Raw genomic sequence first — 22,474 nt, 5'->3', positions numbered from 1 at the left:
GTCATGGAGAAATAAATAAATAGCAAATAAATATTTTTAAAGACAGTTTTTAGAATGGAGAAGTAAGAAGTTGAGAGAGAATGAAAAAGCAAGGGGAGCTAACAGTCTAACTTACTTGTAATAACAGATGTCGTAGCCTGTCCGTACCCAGGTGGGCCTGCCAAGAAGAGCCTCCTTCACGGAATACAGAGTCAGCTGCATCCCTACACAAAATAAAGGCAGGATTAATCCATGAGGGGTGTAAAAAGGAAAGGAGAGTTGTGGTAGGCTGAATAACAGCCCTCTGACATACCCAGATCTTGGGCCTTTCCTAGCAGTCCAGCAGTTAAGACTCTGAACTTCCAGTCCAGGGGGTACAAGCTTGATCCTGGGCTTCCCTGGTGGCTCAGACAATAAAGAATATGCTTGCAATGCAGGAGAGCAGGGTTCTATCCCTGAGTCAGAAAGATCCCCTGGAAAAGGGAATGGCAACCTACTCCAGTGTTCTTGCCTGGCAATTCCATGGACAGGGGAGACTGACAGGCTAACCACATGGGTTTGCAAAGAGTCAGACATGACTGAGCGACTAAAACTTTTGGGAACTAAGATCTCTCATGTCACACTGCATGGCCAAAAATAAACAAATAAAATAAAATTAGGAATATCTGAAAAATAAAAAAGATACCCAGGTATTAACCCTTGGGAGCTGTGTGTTAACCTTCTATGACAAACGAGACTTTGTGGATATGATTAAATTAAGTATCTTAAGAGGAGGAGATCCTGGTTGTCCCTAAATTCAATCACATGTGTCTTTCCAAGAAAGAGGCTGGGAGAGGTTTGAGTTTAGAGGAGAAGCAATGTGACTGAAGCAGAGAGATTTGAAGATGCTCTGACGCTGAAGATGGAGGAAGGGGCCATGAGCCAAGGACTGTGAAGAATGCAACTCTAAAAGCTGGAAACTAAAAATAAATAATCTGCTAGACTGTCCAGAGGAAGCCTTCCAACACCTTGACTTAAGCCCAGGGAAACTGACTTGTGGGACTTGAGACTTGTGGACTTCGGAACTGTAAAAGAATATATTTGTCTTCTTTAAAACCACAAAATATGAGACAATTTGTTACAACAGCTACAGCACGTGAATTCGAGAGTCAAGGATTCCCTTTTCTCTTTCTATACCAGCAAAATATTTCATCACTGCAAAACAGATGCAATGTCCTATGTTCGAGCCTGGAGATGTGGGAATACTTTTTCTTTACTCAAAGCCACTCAGTGCATTAGTATACGAGCCAACAGTAACAGGCAGAACTTCCAGTTTCTAGAAACATTCAAGATAAATATGGGCTCCTAATCACTCTTTGTCCCTTGAATGTCTCCTCTAAAATGGCCACAGGTGTTAGGGAGAATTTAAACGTTCGCCAGTCTTTTCTGAGAGTGTAAATGAGCATTGTCCCATTGAATTGTGCTGTTTGCCTGTCTGTCACAAACAGCAACGCGTGTGCTCCTGGGGGATTCACGAGATGGGGAGAAGGAATAAGTGAGAGGGCTCACTGACTTCGAAAAGTTCAAGCTGAGACAGGGAGGCAGGTAGTTGTGAAAAGTTACACGAAGTATAGTAAGTCCCCTACATATAAACGAGTTCTATTCCGAGAGTGCATTCCTAAGTCCAATTTGCTCATAAGTCCAATAAGTTAGCCTTGGTACCCAACTACCATAATCAGTTATATAGTACTGTACTGTAATGATACTTTGCACACAAATTACACGTAGCAAAGACAAATCTTTTTTTTTTTTTTTTTTTTTTTTTTGAGAAAGTTGAACATTTCCTCTACTGGGTCCTAAGCCAAGCTTCATAGTCACTCTTTTTTTTTTTTGCCTCTGTTTTTTTGCTTTATTTTGGTATTCTATAAACAATTTTTTTTTCTCTTTTTTTTTTAATTTTTTTATTTTTTTAATTTTTTTATTTTTTTTTTTAAATTTTAAAATTTTTAATTCTTACATGCGTTCCCAAACATGAACCCCCCTCCCACCTCCCTCCCCACAACATCTCTCTGGGTCATCCCCATGCACCTGCCCCAAGCAAGCTGCACCCTACGTCAGACATGGACTGGCGATTCAATTCTTACATGACAGTTTTTTAATCTCATAGAACAGTACCTTGAAAAGTACAGTAAGCACAGTACAATAGCTGGCGTACAGGGGCTGGAATCAAGCGAACAGGCCAGAGGAGTTACTGATGGAGGAGGGAGAGGAGGTGGGAGAGGGTAGAGCTGAAGGATCATCAGCAATAGGAGACGGAGGGCACACTGCAAGGTCACTCACGCTTAACATTGATGGGAGAGGGTATAGCTGAAGGATCATCAGCAATAGGAGACGGAGGGCACACTGCAAGGTCACTCACGCTTAACATTGATGGCAGAGGTTCTGATTCCTTGCTAGACTCAGTTCTATCTACTCTCTTGGAAAAAAAAAAATGATCCAGTGATTCCTAGATTGTAATGTGCCAGCTATATCACCACTGTTTTACACTTGCTTCCACACATCATGGGCTTGAGATAAAGATACTGTACTACTGTGCTCTATACATTACTGGACAGTACACAAAAGGACAACTATTTATAGAGGATGCATGGGGGTGACAATGTACACCACACACGCGAACTAACTTAAGTGACTCAATCTGCAAATGCACGTTTACATCTTGGAAAGTTTGCAACTTGAAGGTTCATGTGCCGAGGACTTCCTTCAGTTACATTGCATGGCAATAGAAATTTGCTCTAGGTTGGCAGCTTTCTCGCCATTCAGGTTAACCAAAACCTACCATCCCAATTTCAACCCCTATGCAACCCAAGCAGAGCTTGGTCCAGCACTCAAAAGCGACATCATTCTTGGCATCGTTGCGGAGGCCTCTCTCCCCTGAGTGCACATACCGTAATTGAACTGGCTGTTGGGCTTCTCGCAGTTGATGATGTTGAAGCGGTAGGGGGCAGCGGCCCTCATGCCGCTCACCTTGAAGTAGAACCACTGCTGGTGCTGCGTGCTGTTCACATCGGCATTGACCAGTAAGTCGTACTCAAACCTGCAAAGGCAGAAGCAAAACGGGTGGGTTAGAAGCCTTCAAGAGAGCTGCCGACAATGAGAAGTCCGCACATCTCAGGCTCTGGATGACAGATCTGAGACCCAGGAGCTCAGCTGGCTGGTAAGCTTTGGTTTTTATCCTTGTCTCACAATTTTGGACACAGGCTCTAGAAATTTAAGGAGAGGGAAGCAGTATTAAAAGTCAGTTATACAATTAGAGCACATCTTTTTATTACACAGTAAGAAAGCTTCAAGTAGTGATGTACGGATGTCAGACTTGGACCATAAAGAAGGCTGAGTGCCAAAGAATTGATGCTTTTGAATTGTGGTGATGGAGAAAACGCTTGAGAATCCCTTGGACTGCAAGGAGATCAAACAAACCCTACAGACAAGAATTTGAACAAACTCTGGGAGATAGTGGAGGACAGAGGAGCCTAGCATGCTGTGGTCCATGGGGTCACGAAGACCCAGACATGACTTAGCAGGTGAACAATGACAGTAACAATGAAGTGTCTATCCAGGTTGAAAAACATAAGTGTGCTGTATTCCAGAGAAAAATGTGATCACATCTGGCTGGATATGCCATTACTATCTGATGGCATTACATGATTTTGAGCATCAGTCTCCTCATATGAAAATCAGAAATAGTGTCTAAACTTGCAGTACTGTTTGTAAAGATTAAGTAGAATAGCATATGTAAATCCCCATCAGGGCAACAAACATGAATTAGACTAGTAATGAGGGATTTGTTTGTTTGTCCCCCCCCCCTCCTTTTTAACTGATTTAGCTTACATGCACTAAAGTGTACAAATCTTAAATGTACAATTCAACGAGTTTAAACAAATTCATCTGGACACACCTGTCTGACAGTTCACTGGATCAATATGTAGAACAGTTCCTGAACCCCAGAAAGTCCTTTTGTGTCTCCACCCTGTCACTATGTCTCCAAAAAATTATTTTTTGAGCTTTAGCAACAAAATTGGCAATGCAGTTTTGACTTAATATTATCATCAGGATACTTTGTTTTCAAAAAAGTCTTATCCCAGCCCCTTGACACACTCTTTTTCATAAAATTGAGCTTTATTCTAAGATAAAGTCACAATAGGGTTTGAAGCAGGGGGAGGACTTGAATCAGATTTTTTTTTTTTCTTTCAAGCACCCAGTCTTGTTAAGCAAGTAATCAAAGTCAGTATCACCAACAGTAAAACAAAATAACATTGAGTCCTTGCCATTTTATGACATCAAGAAAAGGCAATGTAAAATCATCACCAATGTGAAATTGTTGCCAAAATAAATATTTCTCTAGAATCTAATCATGAAGCAGGAAACAGATTCCGGTTGTAGGTTGTTCTACAATAACCCACTCTGAATTTTTAAAAACATCAGTGTCAATGTCATGAAAGGCCATGAAAAGATGATGAAGTGAATAGTTCTCGATTAATGTATGTGCCAAGTATGCGGTCTTTGATAGAGTTCTGGAATTTAAAAAAAAAAAAAAAAAAGCCATAAAGGTGTTTGTGACCTTTGGGGAAATTTGTGTATAGACACTATCATTATATGATCTTTGAGTTGCATGTGGGATCTTCATCTTCCAAAACCAGGGATCAAACCCACAGTCCCTGCATTGGCAGGCGGATTCTTAATCACCAGACCACCTGGGAAGTCAAAGTCTCCACTTTCTTGACATCAGCTAGTGAGTTCCCCGGTGGTGTGCTGGTAAACATTTATCAACTCTTAGGAAAATAAAAAACCTTCACATGCTGGCCGGTTTGTATGTTGTAAATGCTCCCACCATAATAGATTTCAACCTATCGATGTGAGGTCCCTGAAAACAGAGGACGGGACAGACAGTCACAAAATGCTGGCTTGAGCTGCCAGGACCTACCCCTGCAGCTTTCCTTACTTACTCACGCACTTGGATGGCTTTGCGAAGATTTCCTGACTCAAACGCGGAGAAGAACTGCAAGCAGTCAGAAGCAGTATCTTGCAAAGGCCTGAATGAAGTAAAGAACCTGTTACTATAGGAGTGACTGCTGTTCTTAGACACGGATTGACATTTCTTAGAGATAAGCTTTATCTTACAGATCTTTAACACGAATTTTCACCATGTTGTTTTTAGGAGAAGGAATGGATTACGAACCTAAAATATTCGTATTCACATGCCATTAAAAGGTTATTCAATATGCCCACCACCCCTCACCCTCGCTCCACTGATGTTCAGGACCACCTACCGAGGCTCATCTAAACTGAAGACAACCTTATTTATAATATCACTTGGCTGGATGAGTCTCCGGACATCCTCAAGTATCTTGATCCTGGAAACGAAAATTGGAAACATTTTAAGGGTTGGCCCTCACTCCTTACTCCATCCATCCTATGTCGTGTGGAAAGCACTTTGGGAGTCACCAGTGATTTATAAAAGAAAAATGCAATAATATCCCAACCTTGAGCTGAATGAGTGCAAAAAGCAGTATGCCTCCTTCCTCTACTTCATTCTCAAACAATGAAACTGCACTGAGCAGTGGGAATGTTAAAGCTGTGATGCCAAACTGTAGTTTTAGGAGAATTGTCTGCTTGAAGGAGAGTTTTGCCAAGAGCGTTTAGGCTGAAGCACTCTGAGAGCTTCTGGCTGTGGGAATAAGAGGGTCCTTTGCACTAAGACAGGAGACATCAGGGTTGCTGACTGTTAGCCTCCTCAAGGTCTGGGAGGTGCCAGTAAGACCTTAAACTTTTGTGTCATTTATACTCCTCAGTTTTGTTTGCTCCAAAAGATTATGTCTAAGAAACATCTTTTGTCTAAGAAACAACAAAGTGTGCTCAGTCAAATCTGACTCTGCAGCCCACCAGGCTCCTCTTTCCACAGAAGTCTCCAGGCAAAAATACTGGAATAGGTTGCCATTTCCTCCTCCAGGGAATCTTCCCGATCTAGGGATCAAACCCACGTCTCCTGTGTCTCCGGCATTGGCAGGTGGATTTTTACCACTGTGCCACCTGAGAAGCCCAAGAAACAGCAATATCCAGGAGATTGCAGTATGAGAGAGGAAGGCTACCTAAGGATCTTTCAGATTCCCTCCCTAAATTTCCATTCTGTGGTAGGGAGTGGTAGGAGAGGAAGGATAGGTCAACATGAGGCTTGAATTCAGGGGAAAGTGTCCTGGCCAGGGGTGTGTGGAGGTGAGCCAGCCCCTGCAGTGGGTCTCTCAGGAAACAGAGCATTAAGATAAGGTCAGAGATGTGAGGTCAGAGATGTCAGAGGTCACAGACGTCAGCCAAAAGACCAAGCAGAAGCACTTTTTTCTTGGGGTCCACCATCAATTTGCTAATGAACTTGAATATAAGTTAATAAAACTTACTGCTATGCACACTTTATTGCATAGACTTAATGCGTATATACTCAATTTTTTTCCATGAAGATAGGTTTTTTCCCCTTGGCTTTAGTAATTTTCTTTTTAATCTCACTAGGCCATTCCCAAGACAAACTCCCTTCCATGCATGCTGGGAATAATCCATTACCCAAAGTTTCTTCCCTGGAAGATACATTTTTTTCCTTACAATCCTCAATGATGCAGCCAAACTATTCCCCAAGGCACGTCAGGTTCTGTAAGGTTGGGGCTGTTGCACGGAGGTCCACCACATTCTCGCACCGAGAGATCAGACTCCAATTTGCAGTGGATGAGAAAAGTGATCCCAAATAATCCACACTTGTTTGTTTGTTCGTTTTCCTGAGGAACTTCCTTTAAGGAATGAGCCCAGTGTTTGGTGGAACTAGATAATCTTTTCCTTTTGTAGGATTTGCAATGGACAGGAGCTAAGCAGTTGCATTTGAATCATCTAAGAAACTCATTTTGCAGACACACATCTGCTACCTGGAGGAGGGCACGGCAACCAACTCCAGTATTATTGCCTGGAGAACCCCATGGAGAGAGGAGCCTGGTGGATTATAGTCCATGGGGTCACAAAGAGTTGGACACAACTGAATAACCAACACTTTTCACTTTTCACTTTAAGGTCTACCACTCTATACTTGGTTCCGAAATGTCCTAGTAGAGAGACAAGCTTGTATATTTGGCAAAATGTTCTTAAGGGTCGTGGGGTTTTTTAAATTTTTTTTTTGACGTGGACCATTTTTAAAGTCTTTATTGAATTTGTTACAATATTGCTTCTGTCTTTATGCTTTAGTGTTTTGGCAATGCAGGAGCTTAGCTCCCTGACCAGGGATTGAATCAGCACCCCCTGCATTGGAAGGTAAAGTCCTAAGCACTGGACCATCAAGGAAGCTTGTCCTTAAGGGTTTTCAGATGCTCCTGACTAATGTTCACTGTCTTGAGGATAACAGAACTATCTGCACCAACCATTCCACCTACAAAAATATTTACTAAAGAAGAAAAAGAAAAAAAAAAAAACACACATAGCTCCCAAATTAGTAACACCATCACCTTTGGACTCCACGTTTACGTTGCAACATAGGCTGGGCAGAGAGAGGTGGACAATGTCCCCAGAAATCAGGAAATGCCATCATGGTGAAGTCAGCCACAGATCTGGTTCTCCTGGCTTTGGCCATGTAAAGATAGGGGTCATGGAAGACCATAGGCTTCAGATGTGTCTGCAGGAGCTGATCTATGAATTCGGCAGTTTCTCTAGTCTTAGTGGAATTGGAAAAGGAAGCACTTATCCTTGGGCAGGAAATCGCATCCATGTCCCAAGCATCCTCTAGGAAGGATGCCTGAATGTCTGAGACGTCACTTCCAGAAGAACCTATCCCAGGATCATTAGAGTGTGCATTTCTGTATGAATTCATCCCAGGTCCTCTTTTGGAAGTTAGATGTATGCTGGACCTCCCCATCTTCACCCTGCTCAGAAGAGAGGTTTGGACCGGAACTTCTTTTTCTTGTCCCCCAGAGATTTGGTCCTTATTCAAGAAAAGCCCCTTTGGGGAGGCAGCAGTCGGAATGTGATGGTGATTGGCATACTCAGTCTCATCAGAATTCAGATCATCTCCAGGCTTGGACTCCAGTTCCTTCAGGTTAAAAGGGGAAAGCAATATGTCATTGTTTCCTTCCAATAGAGAATGCAATCCAATCCCTGTCCTTACTTTCTGGGCACAGAGCTAAGCATAAATCCTGTCAACTGGAAAGCTTTTTCCAAGGTCAGTCAACGAAAGTCTAAGTTTCAAGAGTCAAAGAAATGGTAGAATCCTAGCAACTCACATTTTGAACGGGCATTCAGTGGGTGTAGTACACGTCTACATGAATGCCTCCTGTGACACCTCAAGCATTTACAGTCTAGGCAAATAACTCACTTAACGGAAGTTTCCTTGCATCCCGAGGTGCTTCTTTGCATTTGTGGGTGATTTTGATTATTTTTAAGATATTCTTTTTTACATTTAATTAAAATTTCCTTCCCTGAAACTTTTACCCACTGATCCCCTTCTGCTTTCTAGAGCAAAATACGTTAACTCTCTTCTGTAAGTGACTTAGCTTATACTCTTAGAAGCAGCTAAATTCATGCTTTATTAAGAATCATAAGAAAAGAATGGAGGTCCGAAAGTAGGGTCTAAAATTAGGTGGGAGCAGCAGTAGCAGCAGCAACTAGTCACTGAACTGACATCACTAGGTATAAGGTTCTTGATTTGTATCCACTAACAAAGAAACCCTAGAACCAGGCTGGTCACCTTCAGAAAGCCAAGGAGTACAACCTTTCCATTTTGACAAGGGGACAATTAAATCACCAAGATTTTCACTTGCTTATCAGTGTGTGGGGGTAGGCACCTTGCCCACCAGACAACAGGCCGCAATGTGAGCCTTCATCCTACTTCCTTCCTAGGTCCCGGTGTCACACTGCAGAACCCTTGCATGCATTTGTGGCTCAGCCGCCTTCTCACATTTGTGTTTAGCCTTATGCTTCTCTTTCAGAAAGATCCCAGAAGCAGACTGCTAAAAATGAGTGATGCTTTCCTTGTGGAAACCTGTCTGGCCTCCCAGCACCTGCAAAGAACCCATGGGCATCACCAAGGAGCAGAACCACAGTGGACATCCTACCTCAAGGCTGCAGGAGAGCTCAAGACACATGGCCTTGTATTGCATTAGCTCTTCTTCAGGTCGGTCAAGACCAGGTTTGGAGCTCAGCTTGTTCACGTCTGTTTCCAAGTCATCATCCTGCAATGGAATATTCAAAACATATGTTACCAACAGGCATATGTTTATTCAAAACATATGCCATCCTGAGAAATGTCAAGACAAGCTACAGATGTGATTCTTCAGAATCATGGGCACAGTTCTCTTGCCTCCAAATTATAGGGCTAGCCTAATCAAGGATAATTTAATATGTAAGATTGTATTTCTTAAATAAAAAGAAAGAAGATAATTTTTCTCAGCACTCATGTCAGTATTTATCAACATTCATCACAAATAAATAATTTATGCAAAATGAGATGAACTGGGTAAACAATATAAAAGAATTGCTTTGATCTCATCACCACTTTCTTCAACATAATTGTAATTGTCATATTTATTCATCTATCTACCCATTTAAATAATTCTTTTTGCAAATATTTAATGAGCATCAACTATGAAAGGGAACTAGCCTAGGTACTGAGACCCAGAGATAATGGAACAGACCAAGGTCCATGATTCCATAAAACTTGCCTTCTAGTGAGAGAAGGGAGACAGGAATTAAGAAAGCAAATGCATGAACAAGGTGACTTCAAACAGTGATAAATGTCATGAGGAGAATGAAAGGGGGTAGTGCCAGGGTCCAGCCCTGGTGGATCCAGGGAATTTCAAGCGGGGGCAGAGTCGGAGTCTGGGAAAGGACTATTTAATTCGAAATATAAAGAGATTAGGAAAGAATAGTGTAGTAGGGAAATTAGTGGAGAAAAGATGCCGAATAACTTGGTTTACACAGAAAACTAATAAAACCTCGAGACAAGAGGTTTGCACCATCTACATTAGGCCACTGGTGCCCACTTGAATAGCGGAAGGTGCCCAGCCTTGGGCTCCCTCTCGCGTGGATCTTAGAAGCCAGGGCAAGTAAGTAGACTTGGCGAGCCTCCAAGCTCCAGATGGGAATTCAGCTGGAAAAGGGAAGAAAAGAATGACATGGGGGAGCCCAGCATCGGTGCAAGACCCACAACTTTATTTTCAAAATCAGCATATATACCCCAAGTTGTACATAAAGAAATAATGGAATATGCAGAGTTATGCAGGGGCAGCAGTCCTGACCCTCATTGAGACCAGGCTTTCTTTTGCATACCTTCCCATATACAAAAGGTCTCAGGTGGTTTACATTATCTTCTGGCCAAGAGTTCTGTTAACATTTTTATGGCTCTCTTCCTAGATAAATGTCTATCAATCAGAAAAACACTTTTTCCCTAGAAGAGCTTTTTCTTTACTCTGCATCATCCTCAAAGTACTAAATAAAGTTACATTCCTGTAGAACAAAGGTGCAGTGGGTTATAACAAAGAAAGTACTTAACTCAAAGATCTAATGTTGCCAATGCCAGGCCTACTACCTGTTTTTTCTACATGCCAACTATATCTACAAATAAAAGATATGAAAATTTGGCAGCAAGTATTGGCTCAACAAATGAAACCTTTAATCAGTCCTATTCTAATGATTTTGACTCCTCCGAAGCCCCCACATTCCTAGGATGTTTTAAGTTTCCTGTGCCTCTCGCGGTCAGGAGGCCACAAACAATCACATGCACGGCTGTAAGAGTCCGCAGGCAGGCTAGAAAGCCATCAGAGGGGTGTTTGGATTGAAACACTCTTATTATGCCCAGGAGATTTATTATCTAAAAGCTCTAAATTAACTTTTTCCAGAAAAAGGCGGTGGGGGGACAGCCCCCTGTTAATGTCAGAAGAGTAGGTGGAAAGCATAACACAGTAAAGCAGGCAGACTCTGGTTTTGGGGGGTGGATGCTCAGGAAATTCCAGGGGGAACCGCTGAAGCCTGATCACACCCTTGCGTTTTGTCAGGCTTCCTTCCTCATGAGCTTTGCCATGGGCGGGATTCCTCATGCTGGCTCCCAGCAGGGTAGAGTGATTATGAGTGAGGCTGGGGTACAAGAAGCTGAGGAAGTCACATTTTAACTAGACCTAAATGATCATAAGAGCTAACTAGGCAAAGACTTGAGGAAAGAAATTACTAACAACAACAAAAAAAATACAAAAACAGCTTAAATTTGCTTATAGAAAGAAGGTGGCTGAATGTATACACTCACATATAGAACAAGAATGTTTATGGATGTATAACTGAATCACTTTGCTGTACACAAGAAATTAACACCACATGATAAATCAACTATAGTTCAATTAAATAGTTTTTAAAAAAACTTTTACATAGAAAGCAGGTGGTTAAAGCATAAAGTGTAAGAGGAAGACTGGAGGAGTCAAGATGATGCTGGAACTCCCAGGCTCTGAGGAGGTGGTTGTAACCTCCGGCTTCACCTTTATCTCTTTGTACATCTAAAAGATTACCAAGTCACCAGCAGCCATTTCTTCACTGGACTGAATAATCCCAGACCCTTTATCTTTCTTCTTCTATATCATCATTTCATAACAGTTTTATAGCGATGGTGACTCTCCTCCCAACACTTCTCTATTTTCCAAAGGTTATAGATTTATACAGAGAAAGAACATCAAGAATCAAACAGTGTAATCTCTTCATCTCTCTGTGTTTCTCCTAGATCAAGTTTCCCTAATAAAATGGGGCAGAAGGGAGGAATGCAGATTCTACCCTATAGTTTAGGAGTCTATTTTGTTAGTTAAGGAAAAATCTGAGAGTCCTGAGAGTCTGGATTAGTCTTCCCTAAATCAAATAAATTGTAAAAAATAAATGTTTCTATTCCTGATTCAGGGGATAAAAATGCAATATTTCATCCATCTTCTGCAAGTTCCCTCCAAACTTTAAATTAAAAGAAATACAGATTTCCACGAGGTTGATATAATGATATTTTCAGACCCAAATTCCTTAGCCTGGTATTAGAGATCCCAAGCCTTATCCTTTCCAGCTTCATCTGTCAGATCCTCCTTGCTTCCACCATCTCTGCTCCAGCCTCAGCCATGCCCTGAGCTGGCACCAATAGAAATGCAACCTGGCAAGCATTGAGAAGCATCTCCCCACCAGCAAGTAAGGCCAGTATGTCTGGTGTGAAGAGTGTTCGGTAGCCCATGAGTTTCAGCCTAACTAGGTGATCTACTTAGCATTAGAGCAGAAGTTAGAAATCTATGGATTTCCCAGATGGTGCTAGTGGTAAAGAACCCACCTGCCAATGCAGGAGACATTAGAGACACAGGTTCAATTCCCTGAGACAGGAAGATCCCCTGGAAGAGGGCATGGGAACCAACTCCAGCATTCTTGCCTGGAGAAACCCATGGAGAGAGGAGCCTGGTGGGCTAAGGTACATAGGGTCACAACTGATGACCACGACTAATCACAACTGTGTACATAGGTCACGACTGATGACCCACTGCTTGTTTGTGTAAATAAAGTAACACAACCATGCCCATTCATTTATATATTGTCCATGATGCCTTTCTCAGTGTAATAGTAAAGTGGAGTGCTTGTAAGAGACCATTACTTTTTAAAAAATATTTATTTATTTATTTGGCTGCACCAGCTCTTAGTTGCAGCATGTGGGATCTAGTTCCCTGATCAACCAAGGATCGAACCTTGGCCCGCTGCATTGGGAGCTCAGAGTCTTAGCTACTGGACCACCAGGGAAGTCCCCCAGAGACCCCTTCTGGTCTTTAAAAATTGAATCTTGACCTCTGCATCTCCAGGTATTCAGGCAGGTTGTCAACTCCTTCCATATTTTATAAATACCATTTATATTTATTTATCACTAGACCAACTTCTCTGCACTCACAGCAACCCAGACAAGCTTCATCATTTAGGGATTCTGAAACCCATACAACCCAGATAAGGTCCTTCTTCCTCAGACTGGACCTTTCTAATACTGACTTTGGCCAGTATTCGATTTGAGTTCAACACCCTTCTGAAGGGACTAATTTGAACTCTGGCAGAGACAGTCCCCAAGTTGACCAGACTGATTTCGTTGAAGATAAAAACTGTCTCATTTGTTTTTGTATAATATCATCCCTAAGAACTTAGCATGCTGCTGCACACATGAATCCTATCCAAGAAAATATCTGAAAGAAATAAAAAGTTTAAGAGGAGGAAAAAAAAGGAAGGAAGAGCCTGAATTCACTCTGTTCATCTTCTTCTCCAGGGTCTATCTAAATCTAATGTTTATTTTCATGAAGAAAAAATCATGGCCCACTCCCAGTTGATATTCATTGTAAGTTTCTCCTTTCTTATGATGACACTTTTCAACCAAAGAATAGCATCTGACTATCCACACTCAAGACCCTTTACAGATGTAAGAAGTTCCTTTTAATAATTCTTTCTAACAGACTTCTCCCGATTAGCAACTAAGATTTTTCAAATGAAAAGGCCATAAATTAAAGGCCTGGGTTACTTCTCTGACCAGAAATAAATACTCTTGGTTTCTTGCCCATATGCTGCTGCTGCTGTGTCCCTTCACTCATGTTTGACTCTTTTCGACCCTATGGACCATAGCCCTCCAGGCTCTTCTGTCCAAGGGATCCTCCAGACAAGAATACTGGAGTGGGTTGCCATTTCCTCCTCTAGGAGATCTTCCTGACCCAGGGATCAAACCCGCATCTCTTAATGTCTCCTGCATTGGCAGGCAGGTTCTTTACCACTAGCATCACCTGGGAAGGCTTGGCCACATATCTAGGAGAAAATGCTGCTGGCTTCTCCTGGGGAAAACAAGTTTGCTGGGGCACCAGTCCTTGCAACACCCCCAGAATCAAGCCCTTACTCCACTGTCCCTCTGTTTCTCTACAATGCATGCTCACACACTAACTTCTCACCTTCTCCTTGGCTTGAAGGATCTTGATGAATTATTTCCAGGGCCTCACTCATTTGTCTTATGCTTCCTTTCCAGCTGGATTTATTTATTTGTTTAGATTCCACTCCATCCCAACCCACCATCATCTGCAGAGCCAGGGGTGGGGGCAGGGAGATGGTCTGAGAGCTCCCCACCCCACAACCCCACGCTGTGTGAAGTCAGGCACCAGCCTGCAACTTGTCCGTTCATATCAGACACAAGAGATTACCGACGCTCCACATCAACCATTCAGTTATCAAAGAGCCCGCAAGAGGGGAGGGAAAGTGGCATTGATGAATGACTGCAGCAGGACAGTATTATTCAAAATAATTCAGCAAGTTCTCCATAGGCCTGCACTGGCAAGCCACAGCAAAGAGCCAATTTGCTTCTGATGACTTCAAAAATGATTCTGTTCATCAGCAAAACCCTGAGCACACCACAATATCAGTAACAGCCTTAAGCTAGAGACCTCGCTAAGAGGTAGACCCTCTATGTCTTGTACTACTAATAGCAAGGTGGGTGATTATTATGATAGAGAATGCAAAAAGTCCCTTTCTCTCTAGGTAGATATGTAGGTGGAAGAGAAGGGAGAGAGGAGGATGGAATGATGGATGGCTAGATAGATGAACAGATAGATACAGGTGAGCTAGATAGACAGATATAGATAGGTAGGTAGATGTGAGATATATAAATTGACATATAGATGATAGACAGGTAGGTAGATAAATATATAGATAGATAAAGGTGAAATACATAGAACTACAGATAGAGATGATAGGTAGGTAGGTAGGTTGATAGACAGATACATATGAGACAGGTAAATAGACATATACATAATAGAAAGGTAGGTAAATGATAGATATATCAACAAATATAGATGACAGACATATAGGTAGGTACATAAAGAGATATGAGATAGATAGACACATACAGATGATAGGCGATAAACAGACCGATAGACAGATTTTTAAACTCAGACTTCATCTCCAGGAAGGTCATAAAAGCTAGCGCATGCTTTTCAGTCTTACTTCCCCAGTGTCAAAATTAAGGAACTGTGACTTGAAGGAACTTGTTCATAGCCACCAACAGAAATGGAGATATGATTATAACTCATAGATGAATTATCATTTTTCTAGAGCAGTAGTTCTCAACCACAGTGATCCCCGCCCCCGCCCAGAGATAGGTGGCAAGTCCTAGAGACAGTTTTGGGCTTCTCGGGTGACTCGAGAATACAGGAGACTCAGGTTTGATCCTGATCCCTAGGTCAGGAAGATCCCCTGGAGAAGGAAATGACAACTCATTCCAGTGTTCTTGCCCGGAGAATCCCAGGGGAGCTCTGAGGGCCACAGTCCATGGGGTCGCCAAGAGTCGGACACGATCTAGTGAGTAAACCACAAGGGACAGTTTTGTTCATGACTGGGGTCAAAGTGGTGGGTGTCACCAGCAGCTTGTGCACTGAGGTCAGGGATCCTACTAAACACCCTACAATGCACAAGACAAGCCACCACAACTAAGAATTATCTGGTCGAATGCCCACAGTGCCAGCGTTCAGAAAGTCTTTTCTAGAAATGCAGTCAGTAGACTGTGCCCCACTGTCCCTACTGTTTGCACATCTGTCTACAGCTGCCTTTGTGCTACAACAGCAAAGCTGAGTCCTTGCAACAGAGACTGAACCGTCCATGAAGCCTAGAGCAACGATCATTTGACCTCTCATAGAAAGTTTGCTGGCCTCCACTCTATAGCACAGGTTAGCAGTAATAGAGACCGACAGGCATTACTCTCCTACTGGTTAGGATGTTCACAATACAACCCAAAGGAATACAGTTCACATCGACTCCAAGGTGAATGGAGTTGCACAACACAGTGGTCCTGTGTGTACAGAGTGAGTAGGAAAGGCTAACTTACAAAGATACTGGAGAGCTACCAGAAAAAGTTTCCTAGGAAATCTTTCCGTGGTCTCTGCCTGAATGCCGTTCACACTTATTAAATACACCAACCAGGAGTGTCTACCTGAGGCTCATCCTGATGGAATACTGGTGCCTCATAATGGACAGCCTCTGATGTGACAATAAGATTGTACAGGACCTACCAAGATGAAAATGACAACAGTCGCAGTCATTAACAGAGCATCGGTATCTTTGGGGCCCCGGAGTGGAAGAGCGAAGTGAAAGTTTCTCAGTCGTGTCGACGCTTTGCGACCCCCTGGACTACCCAGTCTGTGGAATTCTCCAGGCCAGAATACTGGAGTGGGTAGCCGTTTCCCTCTCCAGGGGATCTTCCCAACCCAGGGATTGAACTCAGGTCTCCCACATTGCAGGTGGATTCTGTACCAGCTGAGCCACCAGGCATGCCCCAAAATACTGGAGTGGGTAGCCTATCCATTCTCCCAGGGGATCTTCCCGACCCAGGAATCAAACCGGGATCTCCTGCATTGCAGGCAGATTCTTCACCAGCTGAGCTACCAGGGAAGCACAAAAGTGTGTCCTTAAAATTTACTCTGGGTTCAAAAAAAACAAAATTTACTCTGGGTTCAGCTGAACATAGAAAAGGGCATTTTCCTTTGAGAATTGTGAATGTGGAGAGCATCTGAATCAAGGGCAAGTGTACCTACTTCCTCTTTCACATCTTCAGAGTCTGAGTCTTTGTCCTCTTCTTCCTCACTGTCATCTTCATAATCTTCTAAGTGGGGGAGAAAAAACAGAGGTGGGTTGCAATTCTTAGAACACAATGGTTAGTACTTTTTCTTACAACTAGGAGGCTATTAAGTGCACAAGACCTCAACACAGGCTAGCGATTATTGAATGTGTAATTAGTGCAAATATAGGCACACAAGAGCACTATCTCATGAAGTCTAAAGTGCTGCCCCACACTGAATGCAAAGCAAGTGCAGAATAAAATGACACGTGGCTTCCCAGACGGCTCAAGCAGTAAAATATGTGCCTGCAAAGCAGGAGACGCAGGTTCAGGCCCAGAGTTGGGAAGATCCCCTGGAGGAGGAAATGGCAGCCCACTCCAGTATTCTTGCATGGAGAACCCCATGGGAATAGGAGCTTTGCAGGCTACAGTTCATGGAGTCACAAAGATCTGGACACGATTGAGTGACTTAGCAGGCACGTGGACCATTCTGGCTTCCTCCACCTGATATAGAAGTAGTTATGCAACTAACATGGCCAGAGTTTAGTGATCACATACATGTCAAAGCTGCTGTAATGTCGACAGCACTTTGATTGACTCCCTAATTTTAGTACGAAGGAACTTGTTTAAAACAGAAGTCCAAAGCAAGCATCCAGTATCATTGCAACAAGATGATGCCTACCGAAAATCTGTTCCCTGCAAAGAGGACAAAGTTGAAAACCACTAGAATCTTCTGACAACAAAATCTTCTTGGACTTGGACAATCACACTGTCAAGTATTCTAACATGACTACTGTGGGGTGGTAAATAGCAAAAGGTTTGGTAAACAGCAAAAGTTTGCTTTCAATTCCATCCTTAGGGAAAATTCATTCCAGAACCAGTCTGTACAATGGAGGGACTCCATCATAGGACTGGAAATAGATTTTTTTTTTTTAATCAGCTGAGATGACTATACAGTCATTCCATCAGTTCAGTTCAGTTCAGTCACTCAGTCGTGTCTGACTCTTTGTGACCCCATGGACCGCAGCATGCCAGGCTTCCCTGTTCATCACCAACTCCTGGAGCCTACTCAAACTCATGTCCATCGAGTCAGTGATACAAACTGGCAACAATTAATAATACAGGACAAAATTAATGAGCTTGGTATTATGAAAAATTTGCCTTTTCATTCATCTCTCTAATTAGCTTATTAGATAATCATGGCTGATCTGTAAAAAGCAAAAAAAAAAAAAAAACTGATTCTACTTTCATCCACATTCCTCTGAAATATTATCCAAATGCAAAAATTCATCATAAAGCTTAGAGCTCGCAAAATGAGTACAGAATAACTACCCACACAGTGTGTATGTGCTTAGTCACTCAGCTGTGTCTGACTCTTTGTGACCCTATGGACTGCAGTCTGCCAGACTTCTCTGTCCATGGGATTCTCCAGGCAATACTGGAGTGGGTTGCCTTTTCCTCCTTCAGGGGATCTTCCCAGTCCTAGAATCACACTCGCCTCTCCTGCATTGGCAGGTAGACTTTTCCCCACTGAGCCACAGGAAGATCTGTATATCCACAAATTTACCTTCAGTCAGAACACGTGGAGCTTCAGAGGTGACGATCCCAGGGACTGGAAAAGAGTAAGCGCTGCTGCTTGTGAGCAAGGGAAGCGGACTCTTAGGGTAGCATTGTCTCAGGATCTGAAGAACAATGGAGATGACAGGCTCCAGACTTTGGTCATCCAGGCAGTTCTAAACAAAGAGAATATCCTATCAGACACCACCACCTTGTGCAGAGTCCCTTTGCTGCAATGGTGTTTTAGGTAATGAACTGCACACAGCCTGAATGCACAGTAAATACCCTTAAGGTAGGCCATCTAATCTGAACATTCTAACATAGCATTTTGTCTAGCGTAGAATCTGCTTTGGTCCGGTCTATCATCTACAGTTTTATTTCTCTTTTACAGCTCATATATTACTGGAGTGAATTAAGTCTGAAAATACACCTGAAAGATTCTCAAGGCAGGCTGCACCTAAGGTAAGACATTGTCTAGAAGAGCTGAGGGAAGGAAAGGAAATGGCATCTTCCTTCAACCATCCATATGTCACTGTGAATTATCCCCTAGATTAGAAAATGAGCAGCTGAACTGAGAGAAGTCTTACTGTTCTCTTTCAGCTATTATCTGAGGGGGAAATATCAAGGCAAATGTAAAATATGAAATCGGAAGAAAGAGTAATAGAATCCCAAGCGCCTAAATTAAATAGCATGCCTCTTCTCAAAGCACTTCCACAGTGTCGGTTCCTCTTGGTAGCAAGACAAAGCAAAGAAAAATTGAGTTTGCAAGAGGTAACATTTTGATACTGATGGAACATGACAAGATCCTGCTTTTCAGGCACCACGGAAAATGTAAGAACAAGTATTCTAAACTGAGACAGAGAGAAAGTTGGGAGTGGTCAGGATCTCTGTGGCAAAAGCATGGCCGTTTTCTTCAGTCTTTTAGTAAACATTTTGTCTCCTGAATTTGGTAGAGAGAGTTGATTAACGAAAGCCTCCAGCGTGATATTCCTAAAGGGCTTCCAGTAAGCTCTGAGGCCAATAAGTCATAGCAGGAGATATGGAGGATGCTTTAGAACATGCCACAGAACAGGGACTGTCTACGATGATGCCCTGCCTGGCACCTACAGGCCCACGTTACAGGCAGCCCCGCAGGAAGGAACATGGAGGGAAAAAATTTAATAAAATGTAAGCCTTGAATTCAAGCTACCCAAATGACTCCAGAGTGAAATAAAAGTAAGCCAACTTTCAAAACAGAAAGTTCTTAATACAATCAAGAATGCCTGGGACTTCCCTAGTGGTCCAATGAGTAAGATTTTACCTTCCAGGGCAGAAGGTGTGGGTTCAGTCCCTGGTCACAGAGCTAAGATCCCACACGCCTTGCAATCAAAAAACCAAAACATAAAAGCAACAAAATCAATATTGTAACAAACTCAATAAAGACTTTAAAATTGGTCCACATCATAAACAAAAAAACAATGCTATCTCTCTTCAGTGTGCTCAGATAATACCAATCAGGTAACCTGAACCAACAGCAGGAAACACTTTCCATGGAAAATAAATTAGTTGAGGCTATTTCATCACCGAAAGTAAGACTTAGTCACTCAGTCAAGTGCAACTCTTTGCGACTGCAGCCCACCAGGCTCCTCTGTCCATGGAATTCTCCAGGCCAGAATACTGAAGTGAGTAGCCTTCCCCTTCTCCAGGGGATCTTCCCAACCCAGGGATCGATGCCAGGTCTCCTGCATTGCAGGCGGATCCTTTACCATCTGAGTTACCCAAGAAGCCCACTTCACCGCTGGGACTGCTCAAGTAGTTTCAAGTGCTTAGTGGAAGCTATGAGGATTGGAAAGAGAGAGAACTGAATGTGGACGATAAAGAGAGGTGAGTGCGGTGGATGACTGATCAGAGGTAATGCTCTGAGTTACACCCTTAGGAGATGTGGAGCCAAGTCCAGGCCAGGAAACTTGCTCAAACCTGGCAGTACTCTGGAAGCCAGGTCTATGACTGTCACTGGTATTATTGCTGATGGTGGAAACAATGTTTTACTTGGTGTGGGATGGTGCAGGTGAAAAGCAAGTGAAAGGATGGAGCCAAGTCCAAGTGCCCTCTTGGACTAGGCTATGCCATGAACGGACTTTGGGTGATGGTGTCTACAGAAACCTAGACATTAGGGATAATGTCATATTGGGTGTCTGCTCTACTCTGGAGAAAACATTTATGAATTTGAAGGTGATCCTTGGACTGATACGATGTATAAGACAGACCACCAATGAGAACCTACTGTGAAGCTAAGGAAGCTCTACTCAGTGCTCTAGGCGACCTAAATGAGGAGGAAACCAGAAAAGAAGGGATGTGTGTGTGTGGCTGACTCACTTTGTTGTACAGCAGAAAGGAACACAAGACTGTGAAGGAACTGTGTGCACGCATGCTCAGTTGTGTCCAACTCTTCGTGACCTCATGGACTGTAACCAGCCAGGCTCCTCCATCCATGGTGTTTTCCGGGCAAGAACCCTGCAGTGGGTTGCCATTTCCTACTCCAAATGCAACCATATTTCAATAAAAATTAATTGAAGAGAATAAAGGTGATCCTTGAGTCCAAGTTGTTGGAACAGAAATGCCTAGATCTCTTGCCAACATTTTTCTAGTCTTAATGCATCATGACCAAGACCCAGGTGAGGCAAGAAGGGGCTCAGGACACAAAATTTAAGCAGGCATGTACCCTCCGGCTCTTGCAAATGCAGGATAGCCACTTGTGTTGTGTATCATCAAATGATAAGACTCCAAGATATAGGATCTCGGTGGACAAATATCTCAGAATTGGGGCAAAGGTGACATCTATAAGCACACTCTTCTCATAACTCCAAATCATCCACCTGCTACTTGAAAAAGATGATGAAATACAAGAGTGCTTAAAATATTCAACTCACGTTTAATATCATTGAGTCAGCTGTGGGATGGTAAATATCCTACTTTCATAATAAGTAAGTGAAAGAGAGGATAGCACACAGCTCAGATCAGAGCAAGGCCGTCTGAATTCAAATCCTTGACTGCACCCCGATGTTCACTGCAGCACCGTTCACAATAGCCCAGACATGGAGGCAACCTAAATGTCCATTGACAGAGGAATGGATAAAGATGTGGTTCGTGTACACAATGGAGTACTTCTCAGCCATAAAAAGAATGAAATAATGCCACTTGCAGCCTCATGGATGGACCTAGAGAGTGCCATACTGTGTGAAGTCAGACAGAGGAGAAATATTGTATGACACCCCTTATATGTGGAATCTAAAAAGAAATGATACAAATGAACATATTTACCAAACAGAAAGAGACTCACAGACTTAAAGAATGAACTTATAGTGGCCGGGGGAGAAGGGATAGTTAGGGAGTTTGGAAAGACCATGTACACTGCTATATTCAAAATGGATAACCTACTGCAGAGAACAGGGAACTCTGCTCAATGTTACGTGACAACCTGGATGGAACAGGAATTTGGGGGAGAATGGATACATGTACATGTATGGCTGAGTCCCTTTGCTATTCACCTAAAACTACCACAACATTGTTAACTGGCTATACCCTAACATTAAAAAAAGTTTAATGTTGAAACAAAAAACAAACCAAAAAAAAAAATTTTTTTTAAATCCTGGGCTGACAAGGACTAACTGTACAACTCGGAACCCTGGTGAGTTACTATACCTCTCTTTTCAGCTTCCTTCCCTGTAAAGAAAAGATGCTATCAGAACCTCTCTGATAAAGACTGTGTCTGAATTAAATGAGTTATACATAAGATGAGTGCCTAATAGTAAACACTCGGTAAGTGAGCTAGGAGGATGCCAGGAGGCATCATTAGGATCATAAAATCTCATAAGAATCTGGAAAGATCTTAGGAGACCCGTGCTAACTCACGGCAGAGTCTTAGAAACAATTCTCACAATAACCAAATAAGATGTTCTAGCGGAAGAGGCGCTCAAGGAAGAAGCGGTCCTGGCTTTAAGCTCCAGATCTGCTTCTCACTGGGCTTCCCTGGTGGGTCAGTGGTAAGGAACCCGCCTGCAATGCAGGAGACGCGGGTTCCATCCCTGGGCTGGAAAGATGCCCTGGAGAAGGAGATGGCAACCTACTCCAGTATTCTTGCCTGTTGGAAATCCCATGGACAGAGGAGCCTGGTGGGCTATGGTTCATGGGGTCGCAATCGGACTGAGTGAATAAACAACAAATGCTTCTCACCAGCCAAAGCCATCAGCATCTCCTGCCTCAACTCTCACGGTCTGACTTCTCCCCTTGCCCTCCTAACTCCTCCTCCTCTCATGCCCTGGGGTACTCCCCTCC

The 22,474-nt window shown here is 42.8% G+C and overlaps 1 protein-coding gene across 1 annotated transcript in view; it reads right to left on the bottom strand.

Moving 5' to 3' along the window:
- The window catches only part of AGBL1 (ATP/GTP binding protein like 1), an 843,984-nt gene that overhangs the window by 726,244 nt on the left and 95,266 nt on the right, over positions 1-22,474 (bottom strand). Inside the window, exons 6-13 of the mRNA XM_018066611.1 lie at positions 18,171-18,336; positions 16,581-16,648; positions 9,093-9,209; positions 7,491-8,071; positions 5,286-5,369; positions 4,962-5,048; positions 2,907-3,055; positions 116-203 (exon numbers count right to left, since the gene is read on the bottom strand). Coding sequence (XP_017922100.1) covers positions 116-203; positions 2,907-3,055; positions 4,962-5,048; positions 5,286-5,369; positions 7,491-8,071; positions 9,093-9,209; positions 16,581-16,648; positions 18,171-18,336 — 1,340 coding nt within the window. The remainder of the gene's footprint in view (positions 1-115; positions 204-2,906; positions 3,056-4,961; positions 5,049-5,285; positions 5,370-7,490; positions 8,072-9,092; positions 9,210-16,580; positions 16,649-18,170; positions 18,337-22,474) is intronic.

The sequence above is a fragment of the Capra hircus genome, chromosome 21, assembly GCF_001704415.2.
Source record: "Capra hircus breed San Clemente chromosome 21, ASM170441v1, whole genome shotgun sequence".
Lineage (NCBI taxonomy): Eukaryota > Metazoa > Chordata > Mammalia > Artiodactyla > Bovidae > Capra > Capra hircus.
Note: the sequence above shows the minus strand (reverse complement) of the source record. Positions and strands in the feature narration are given on the sequence as shown.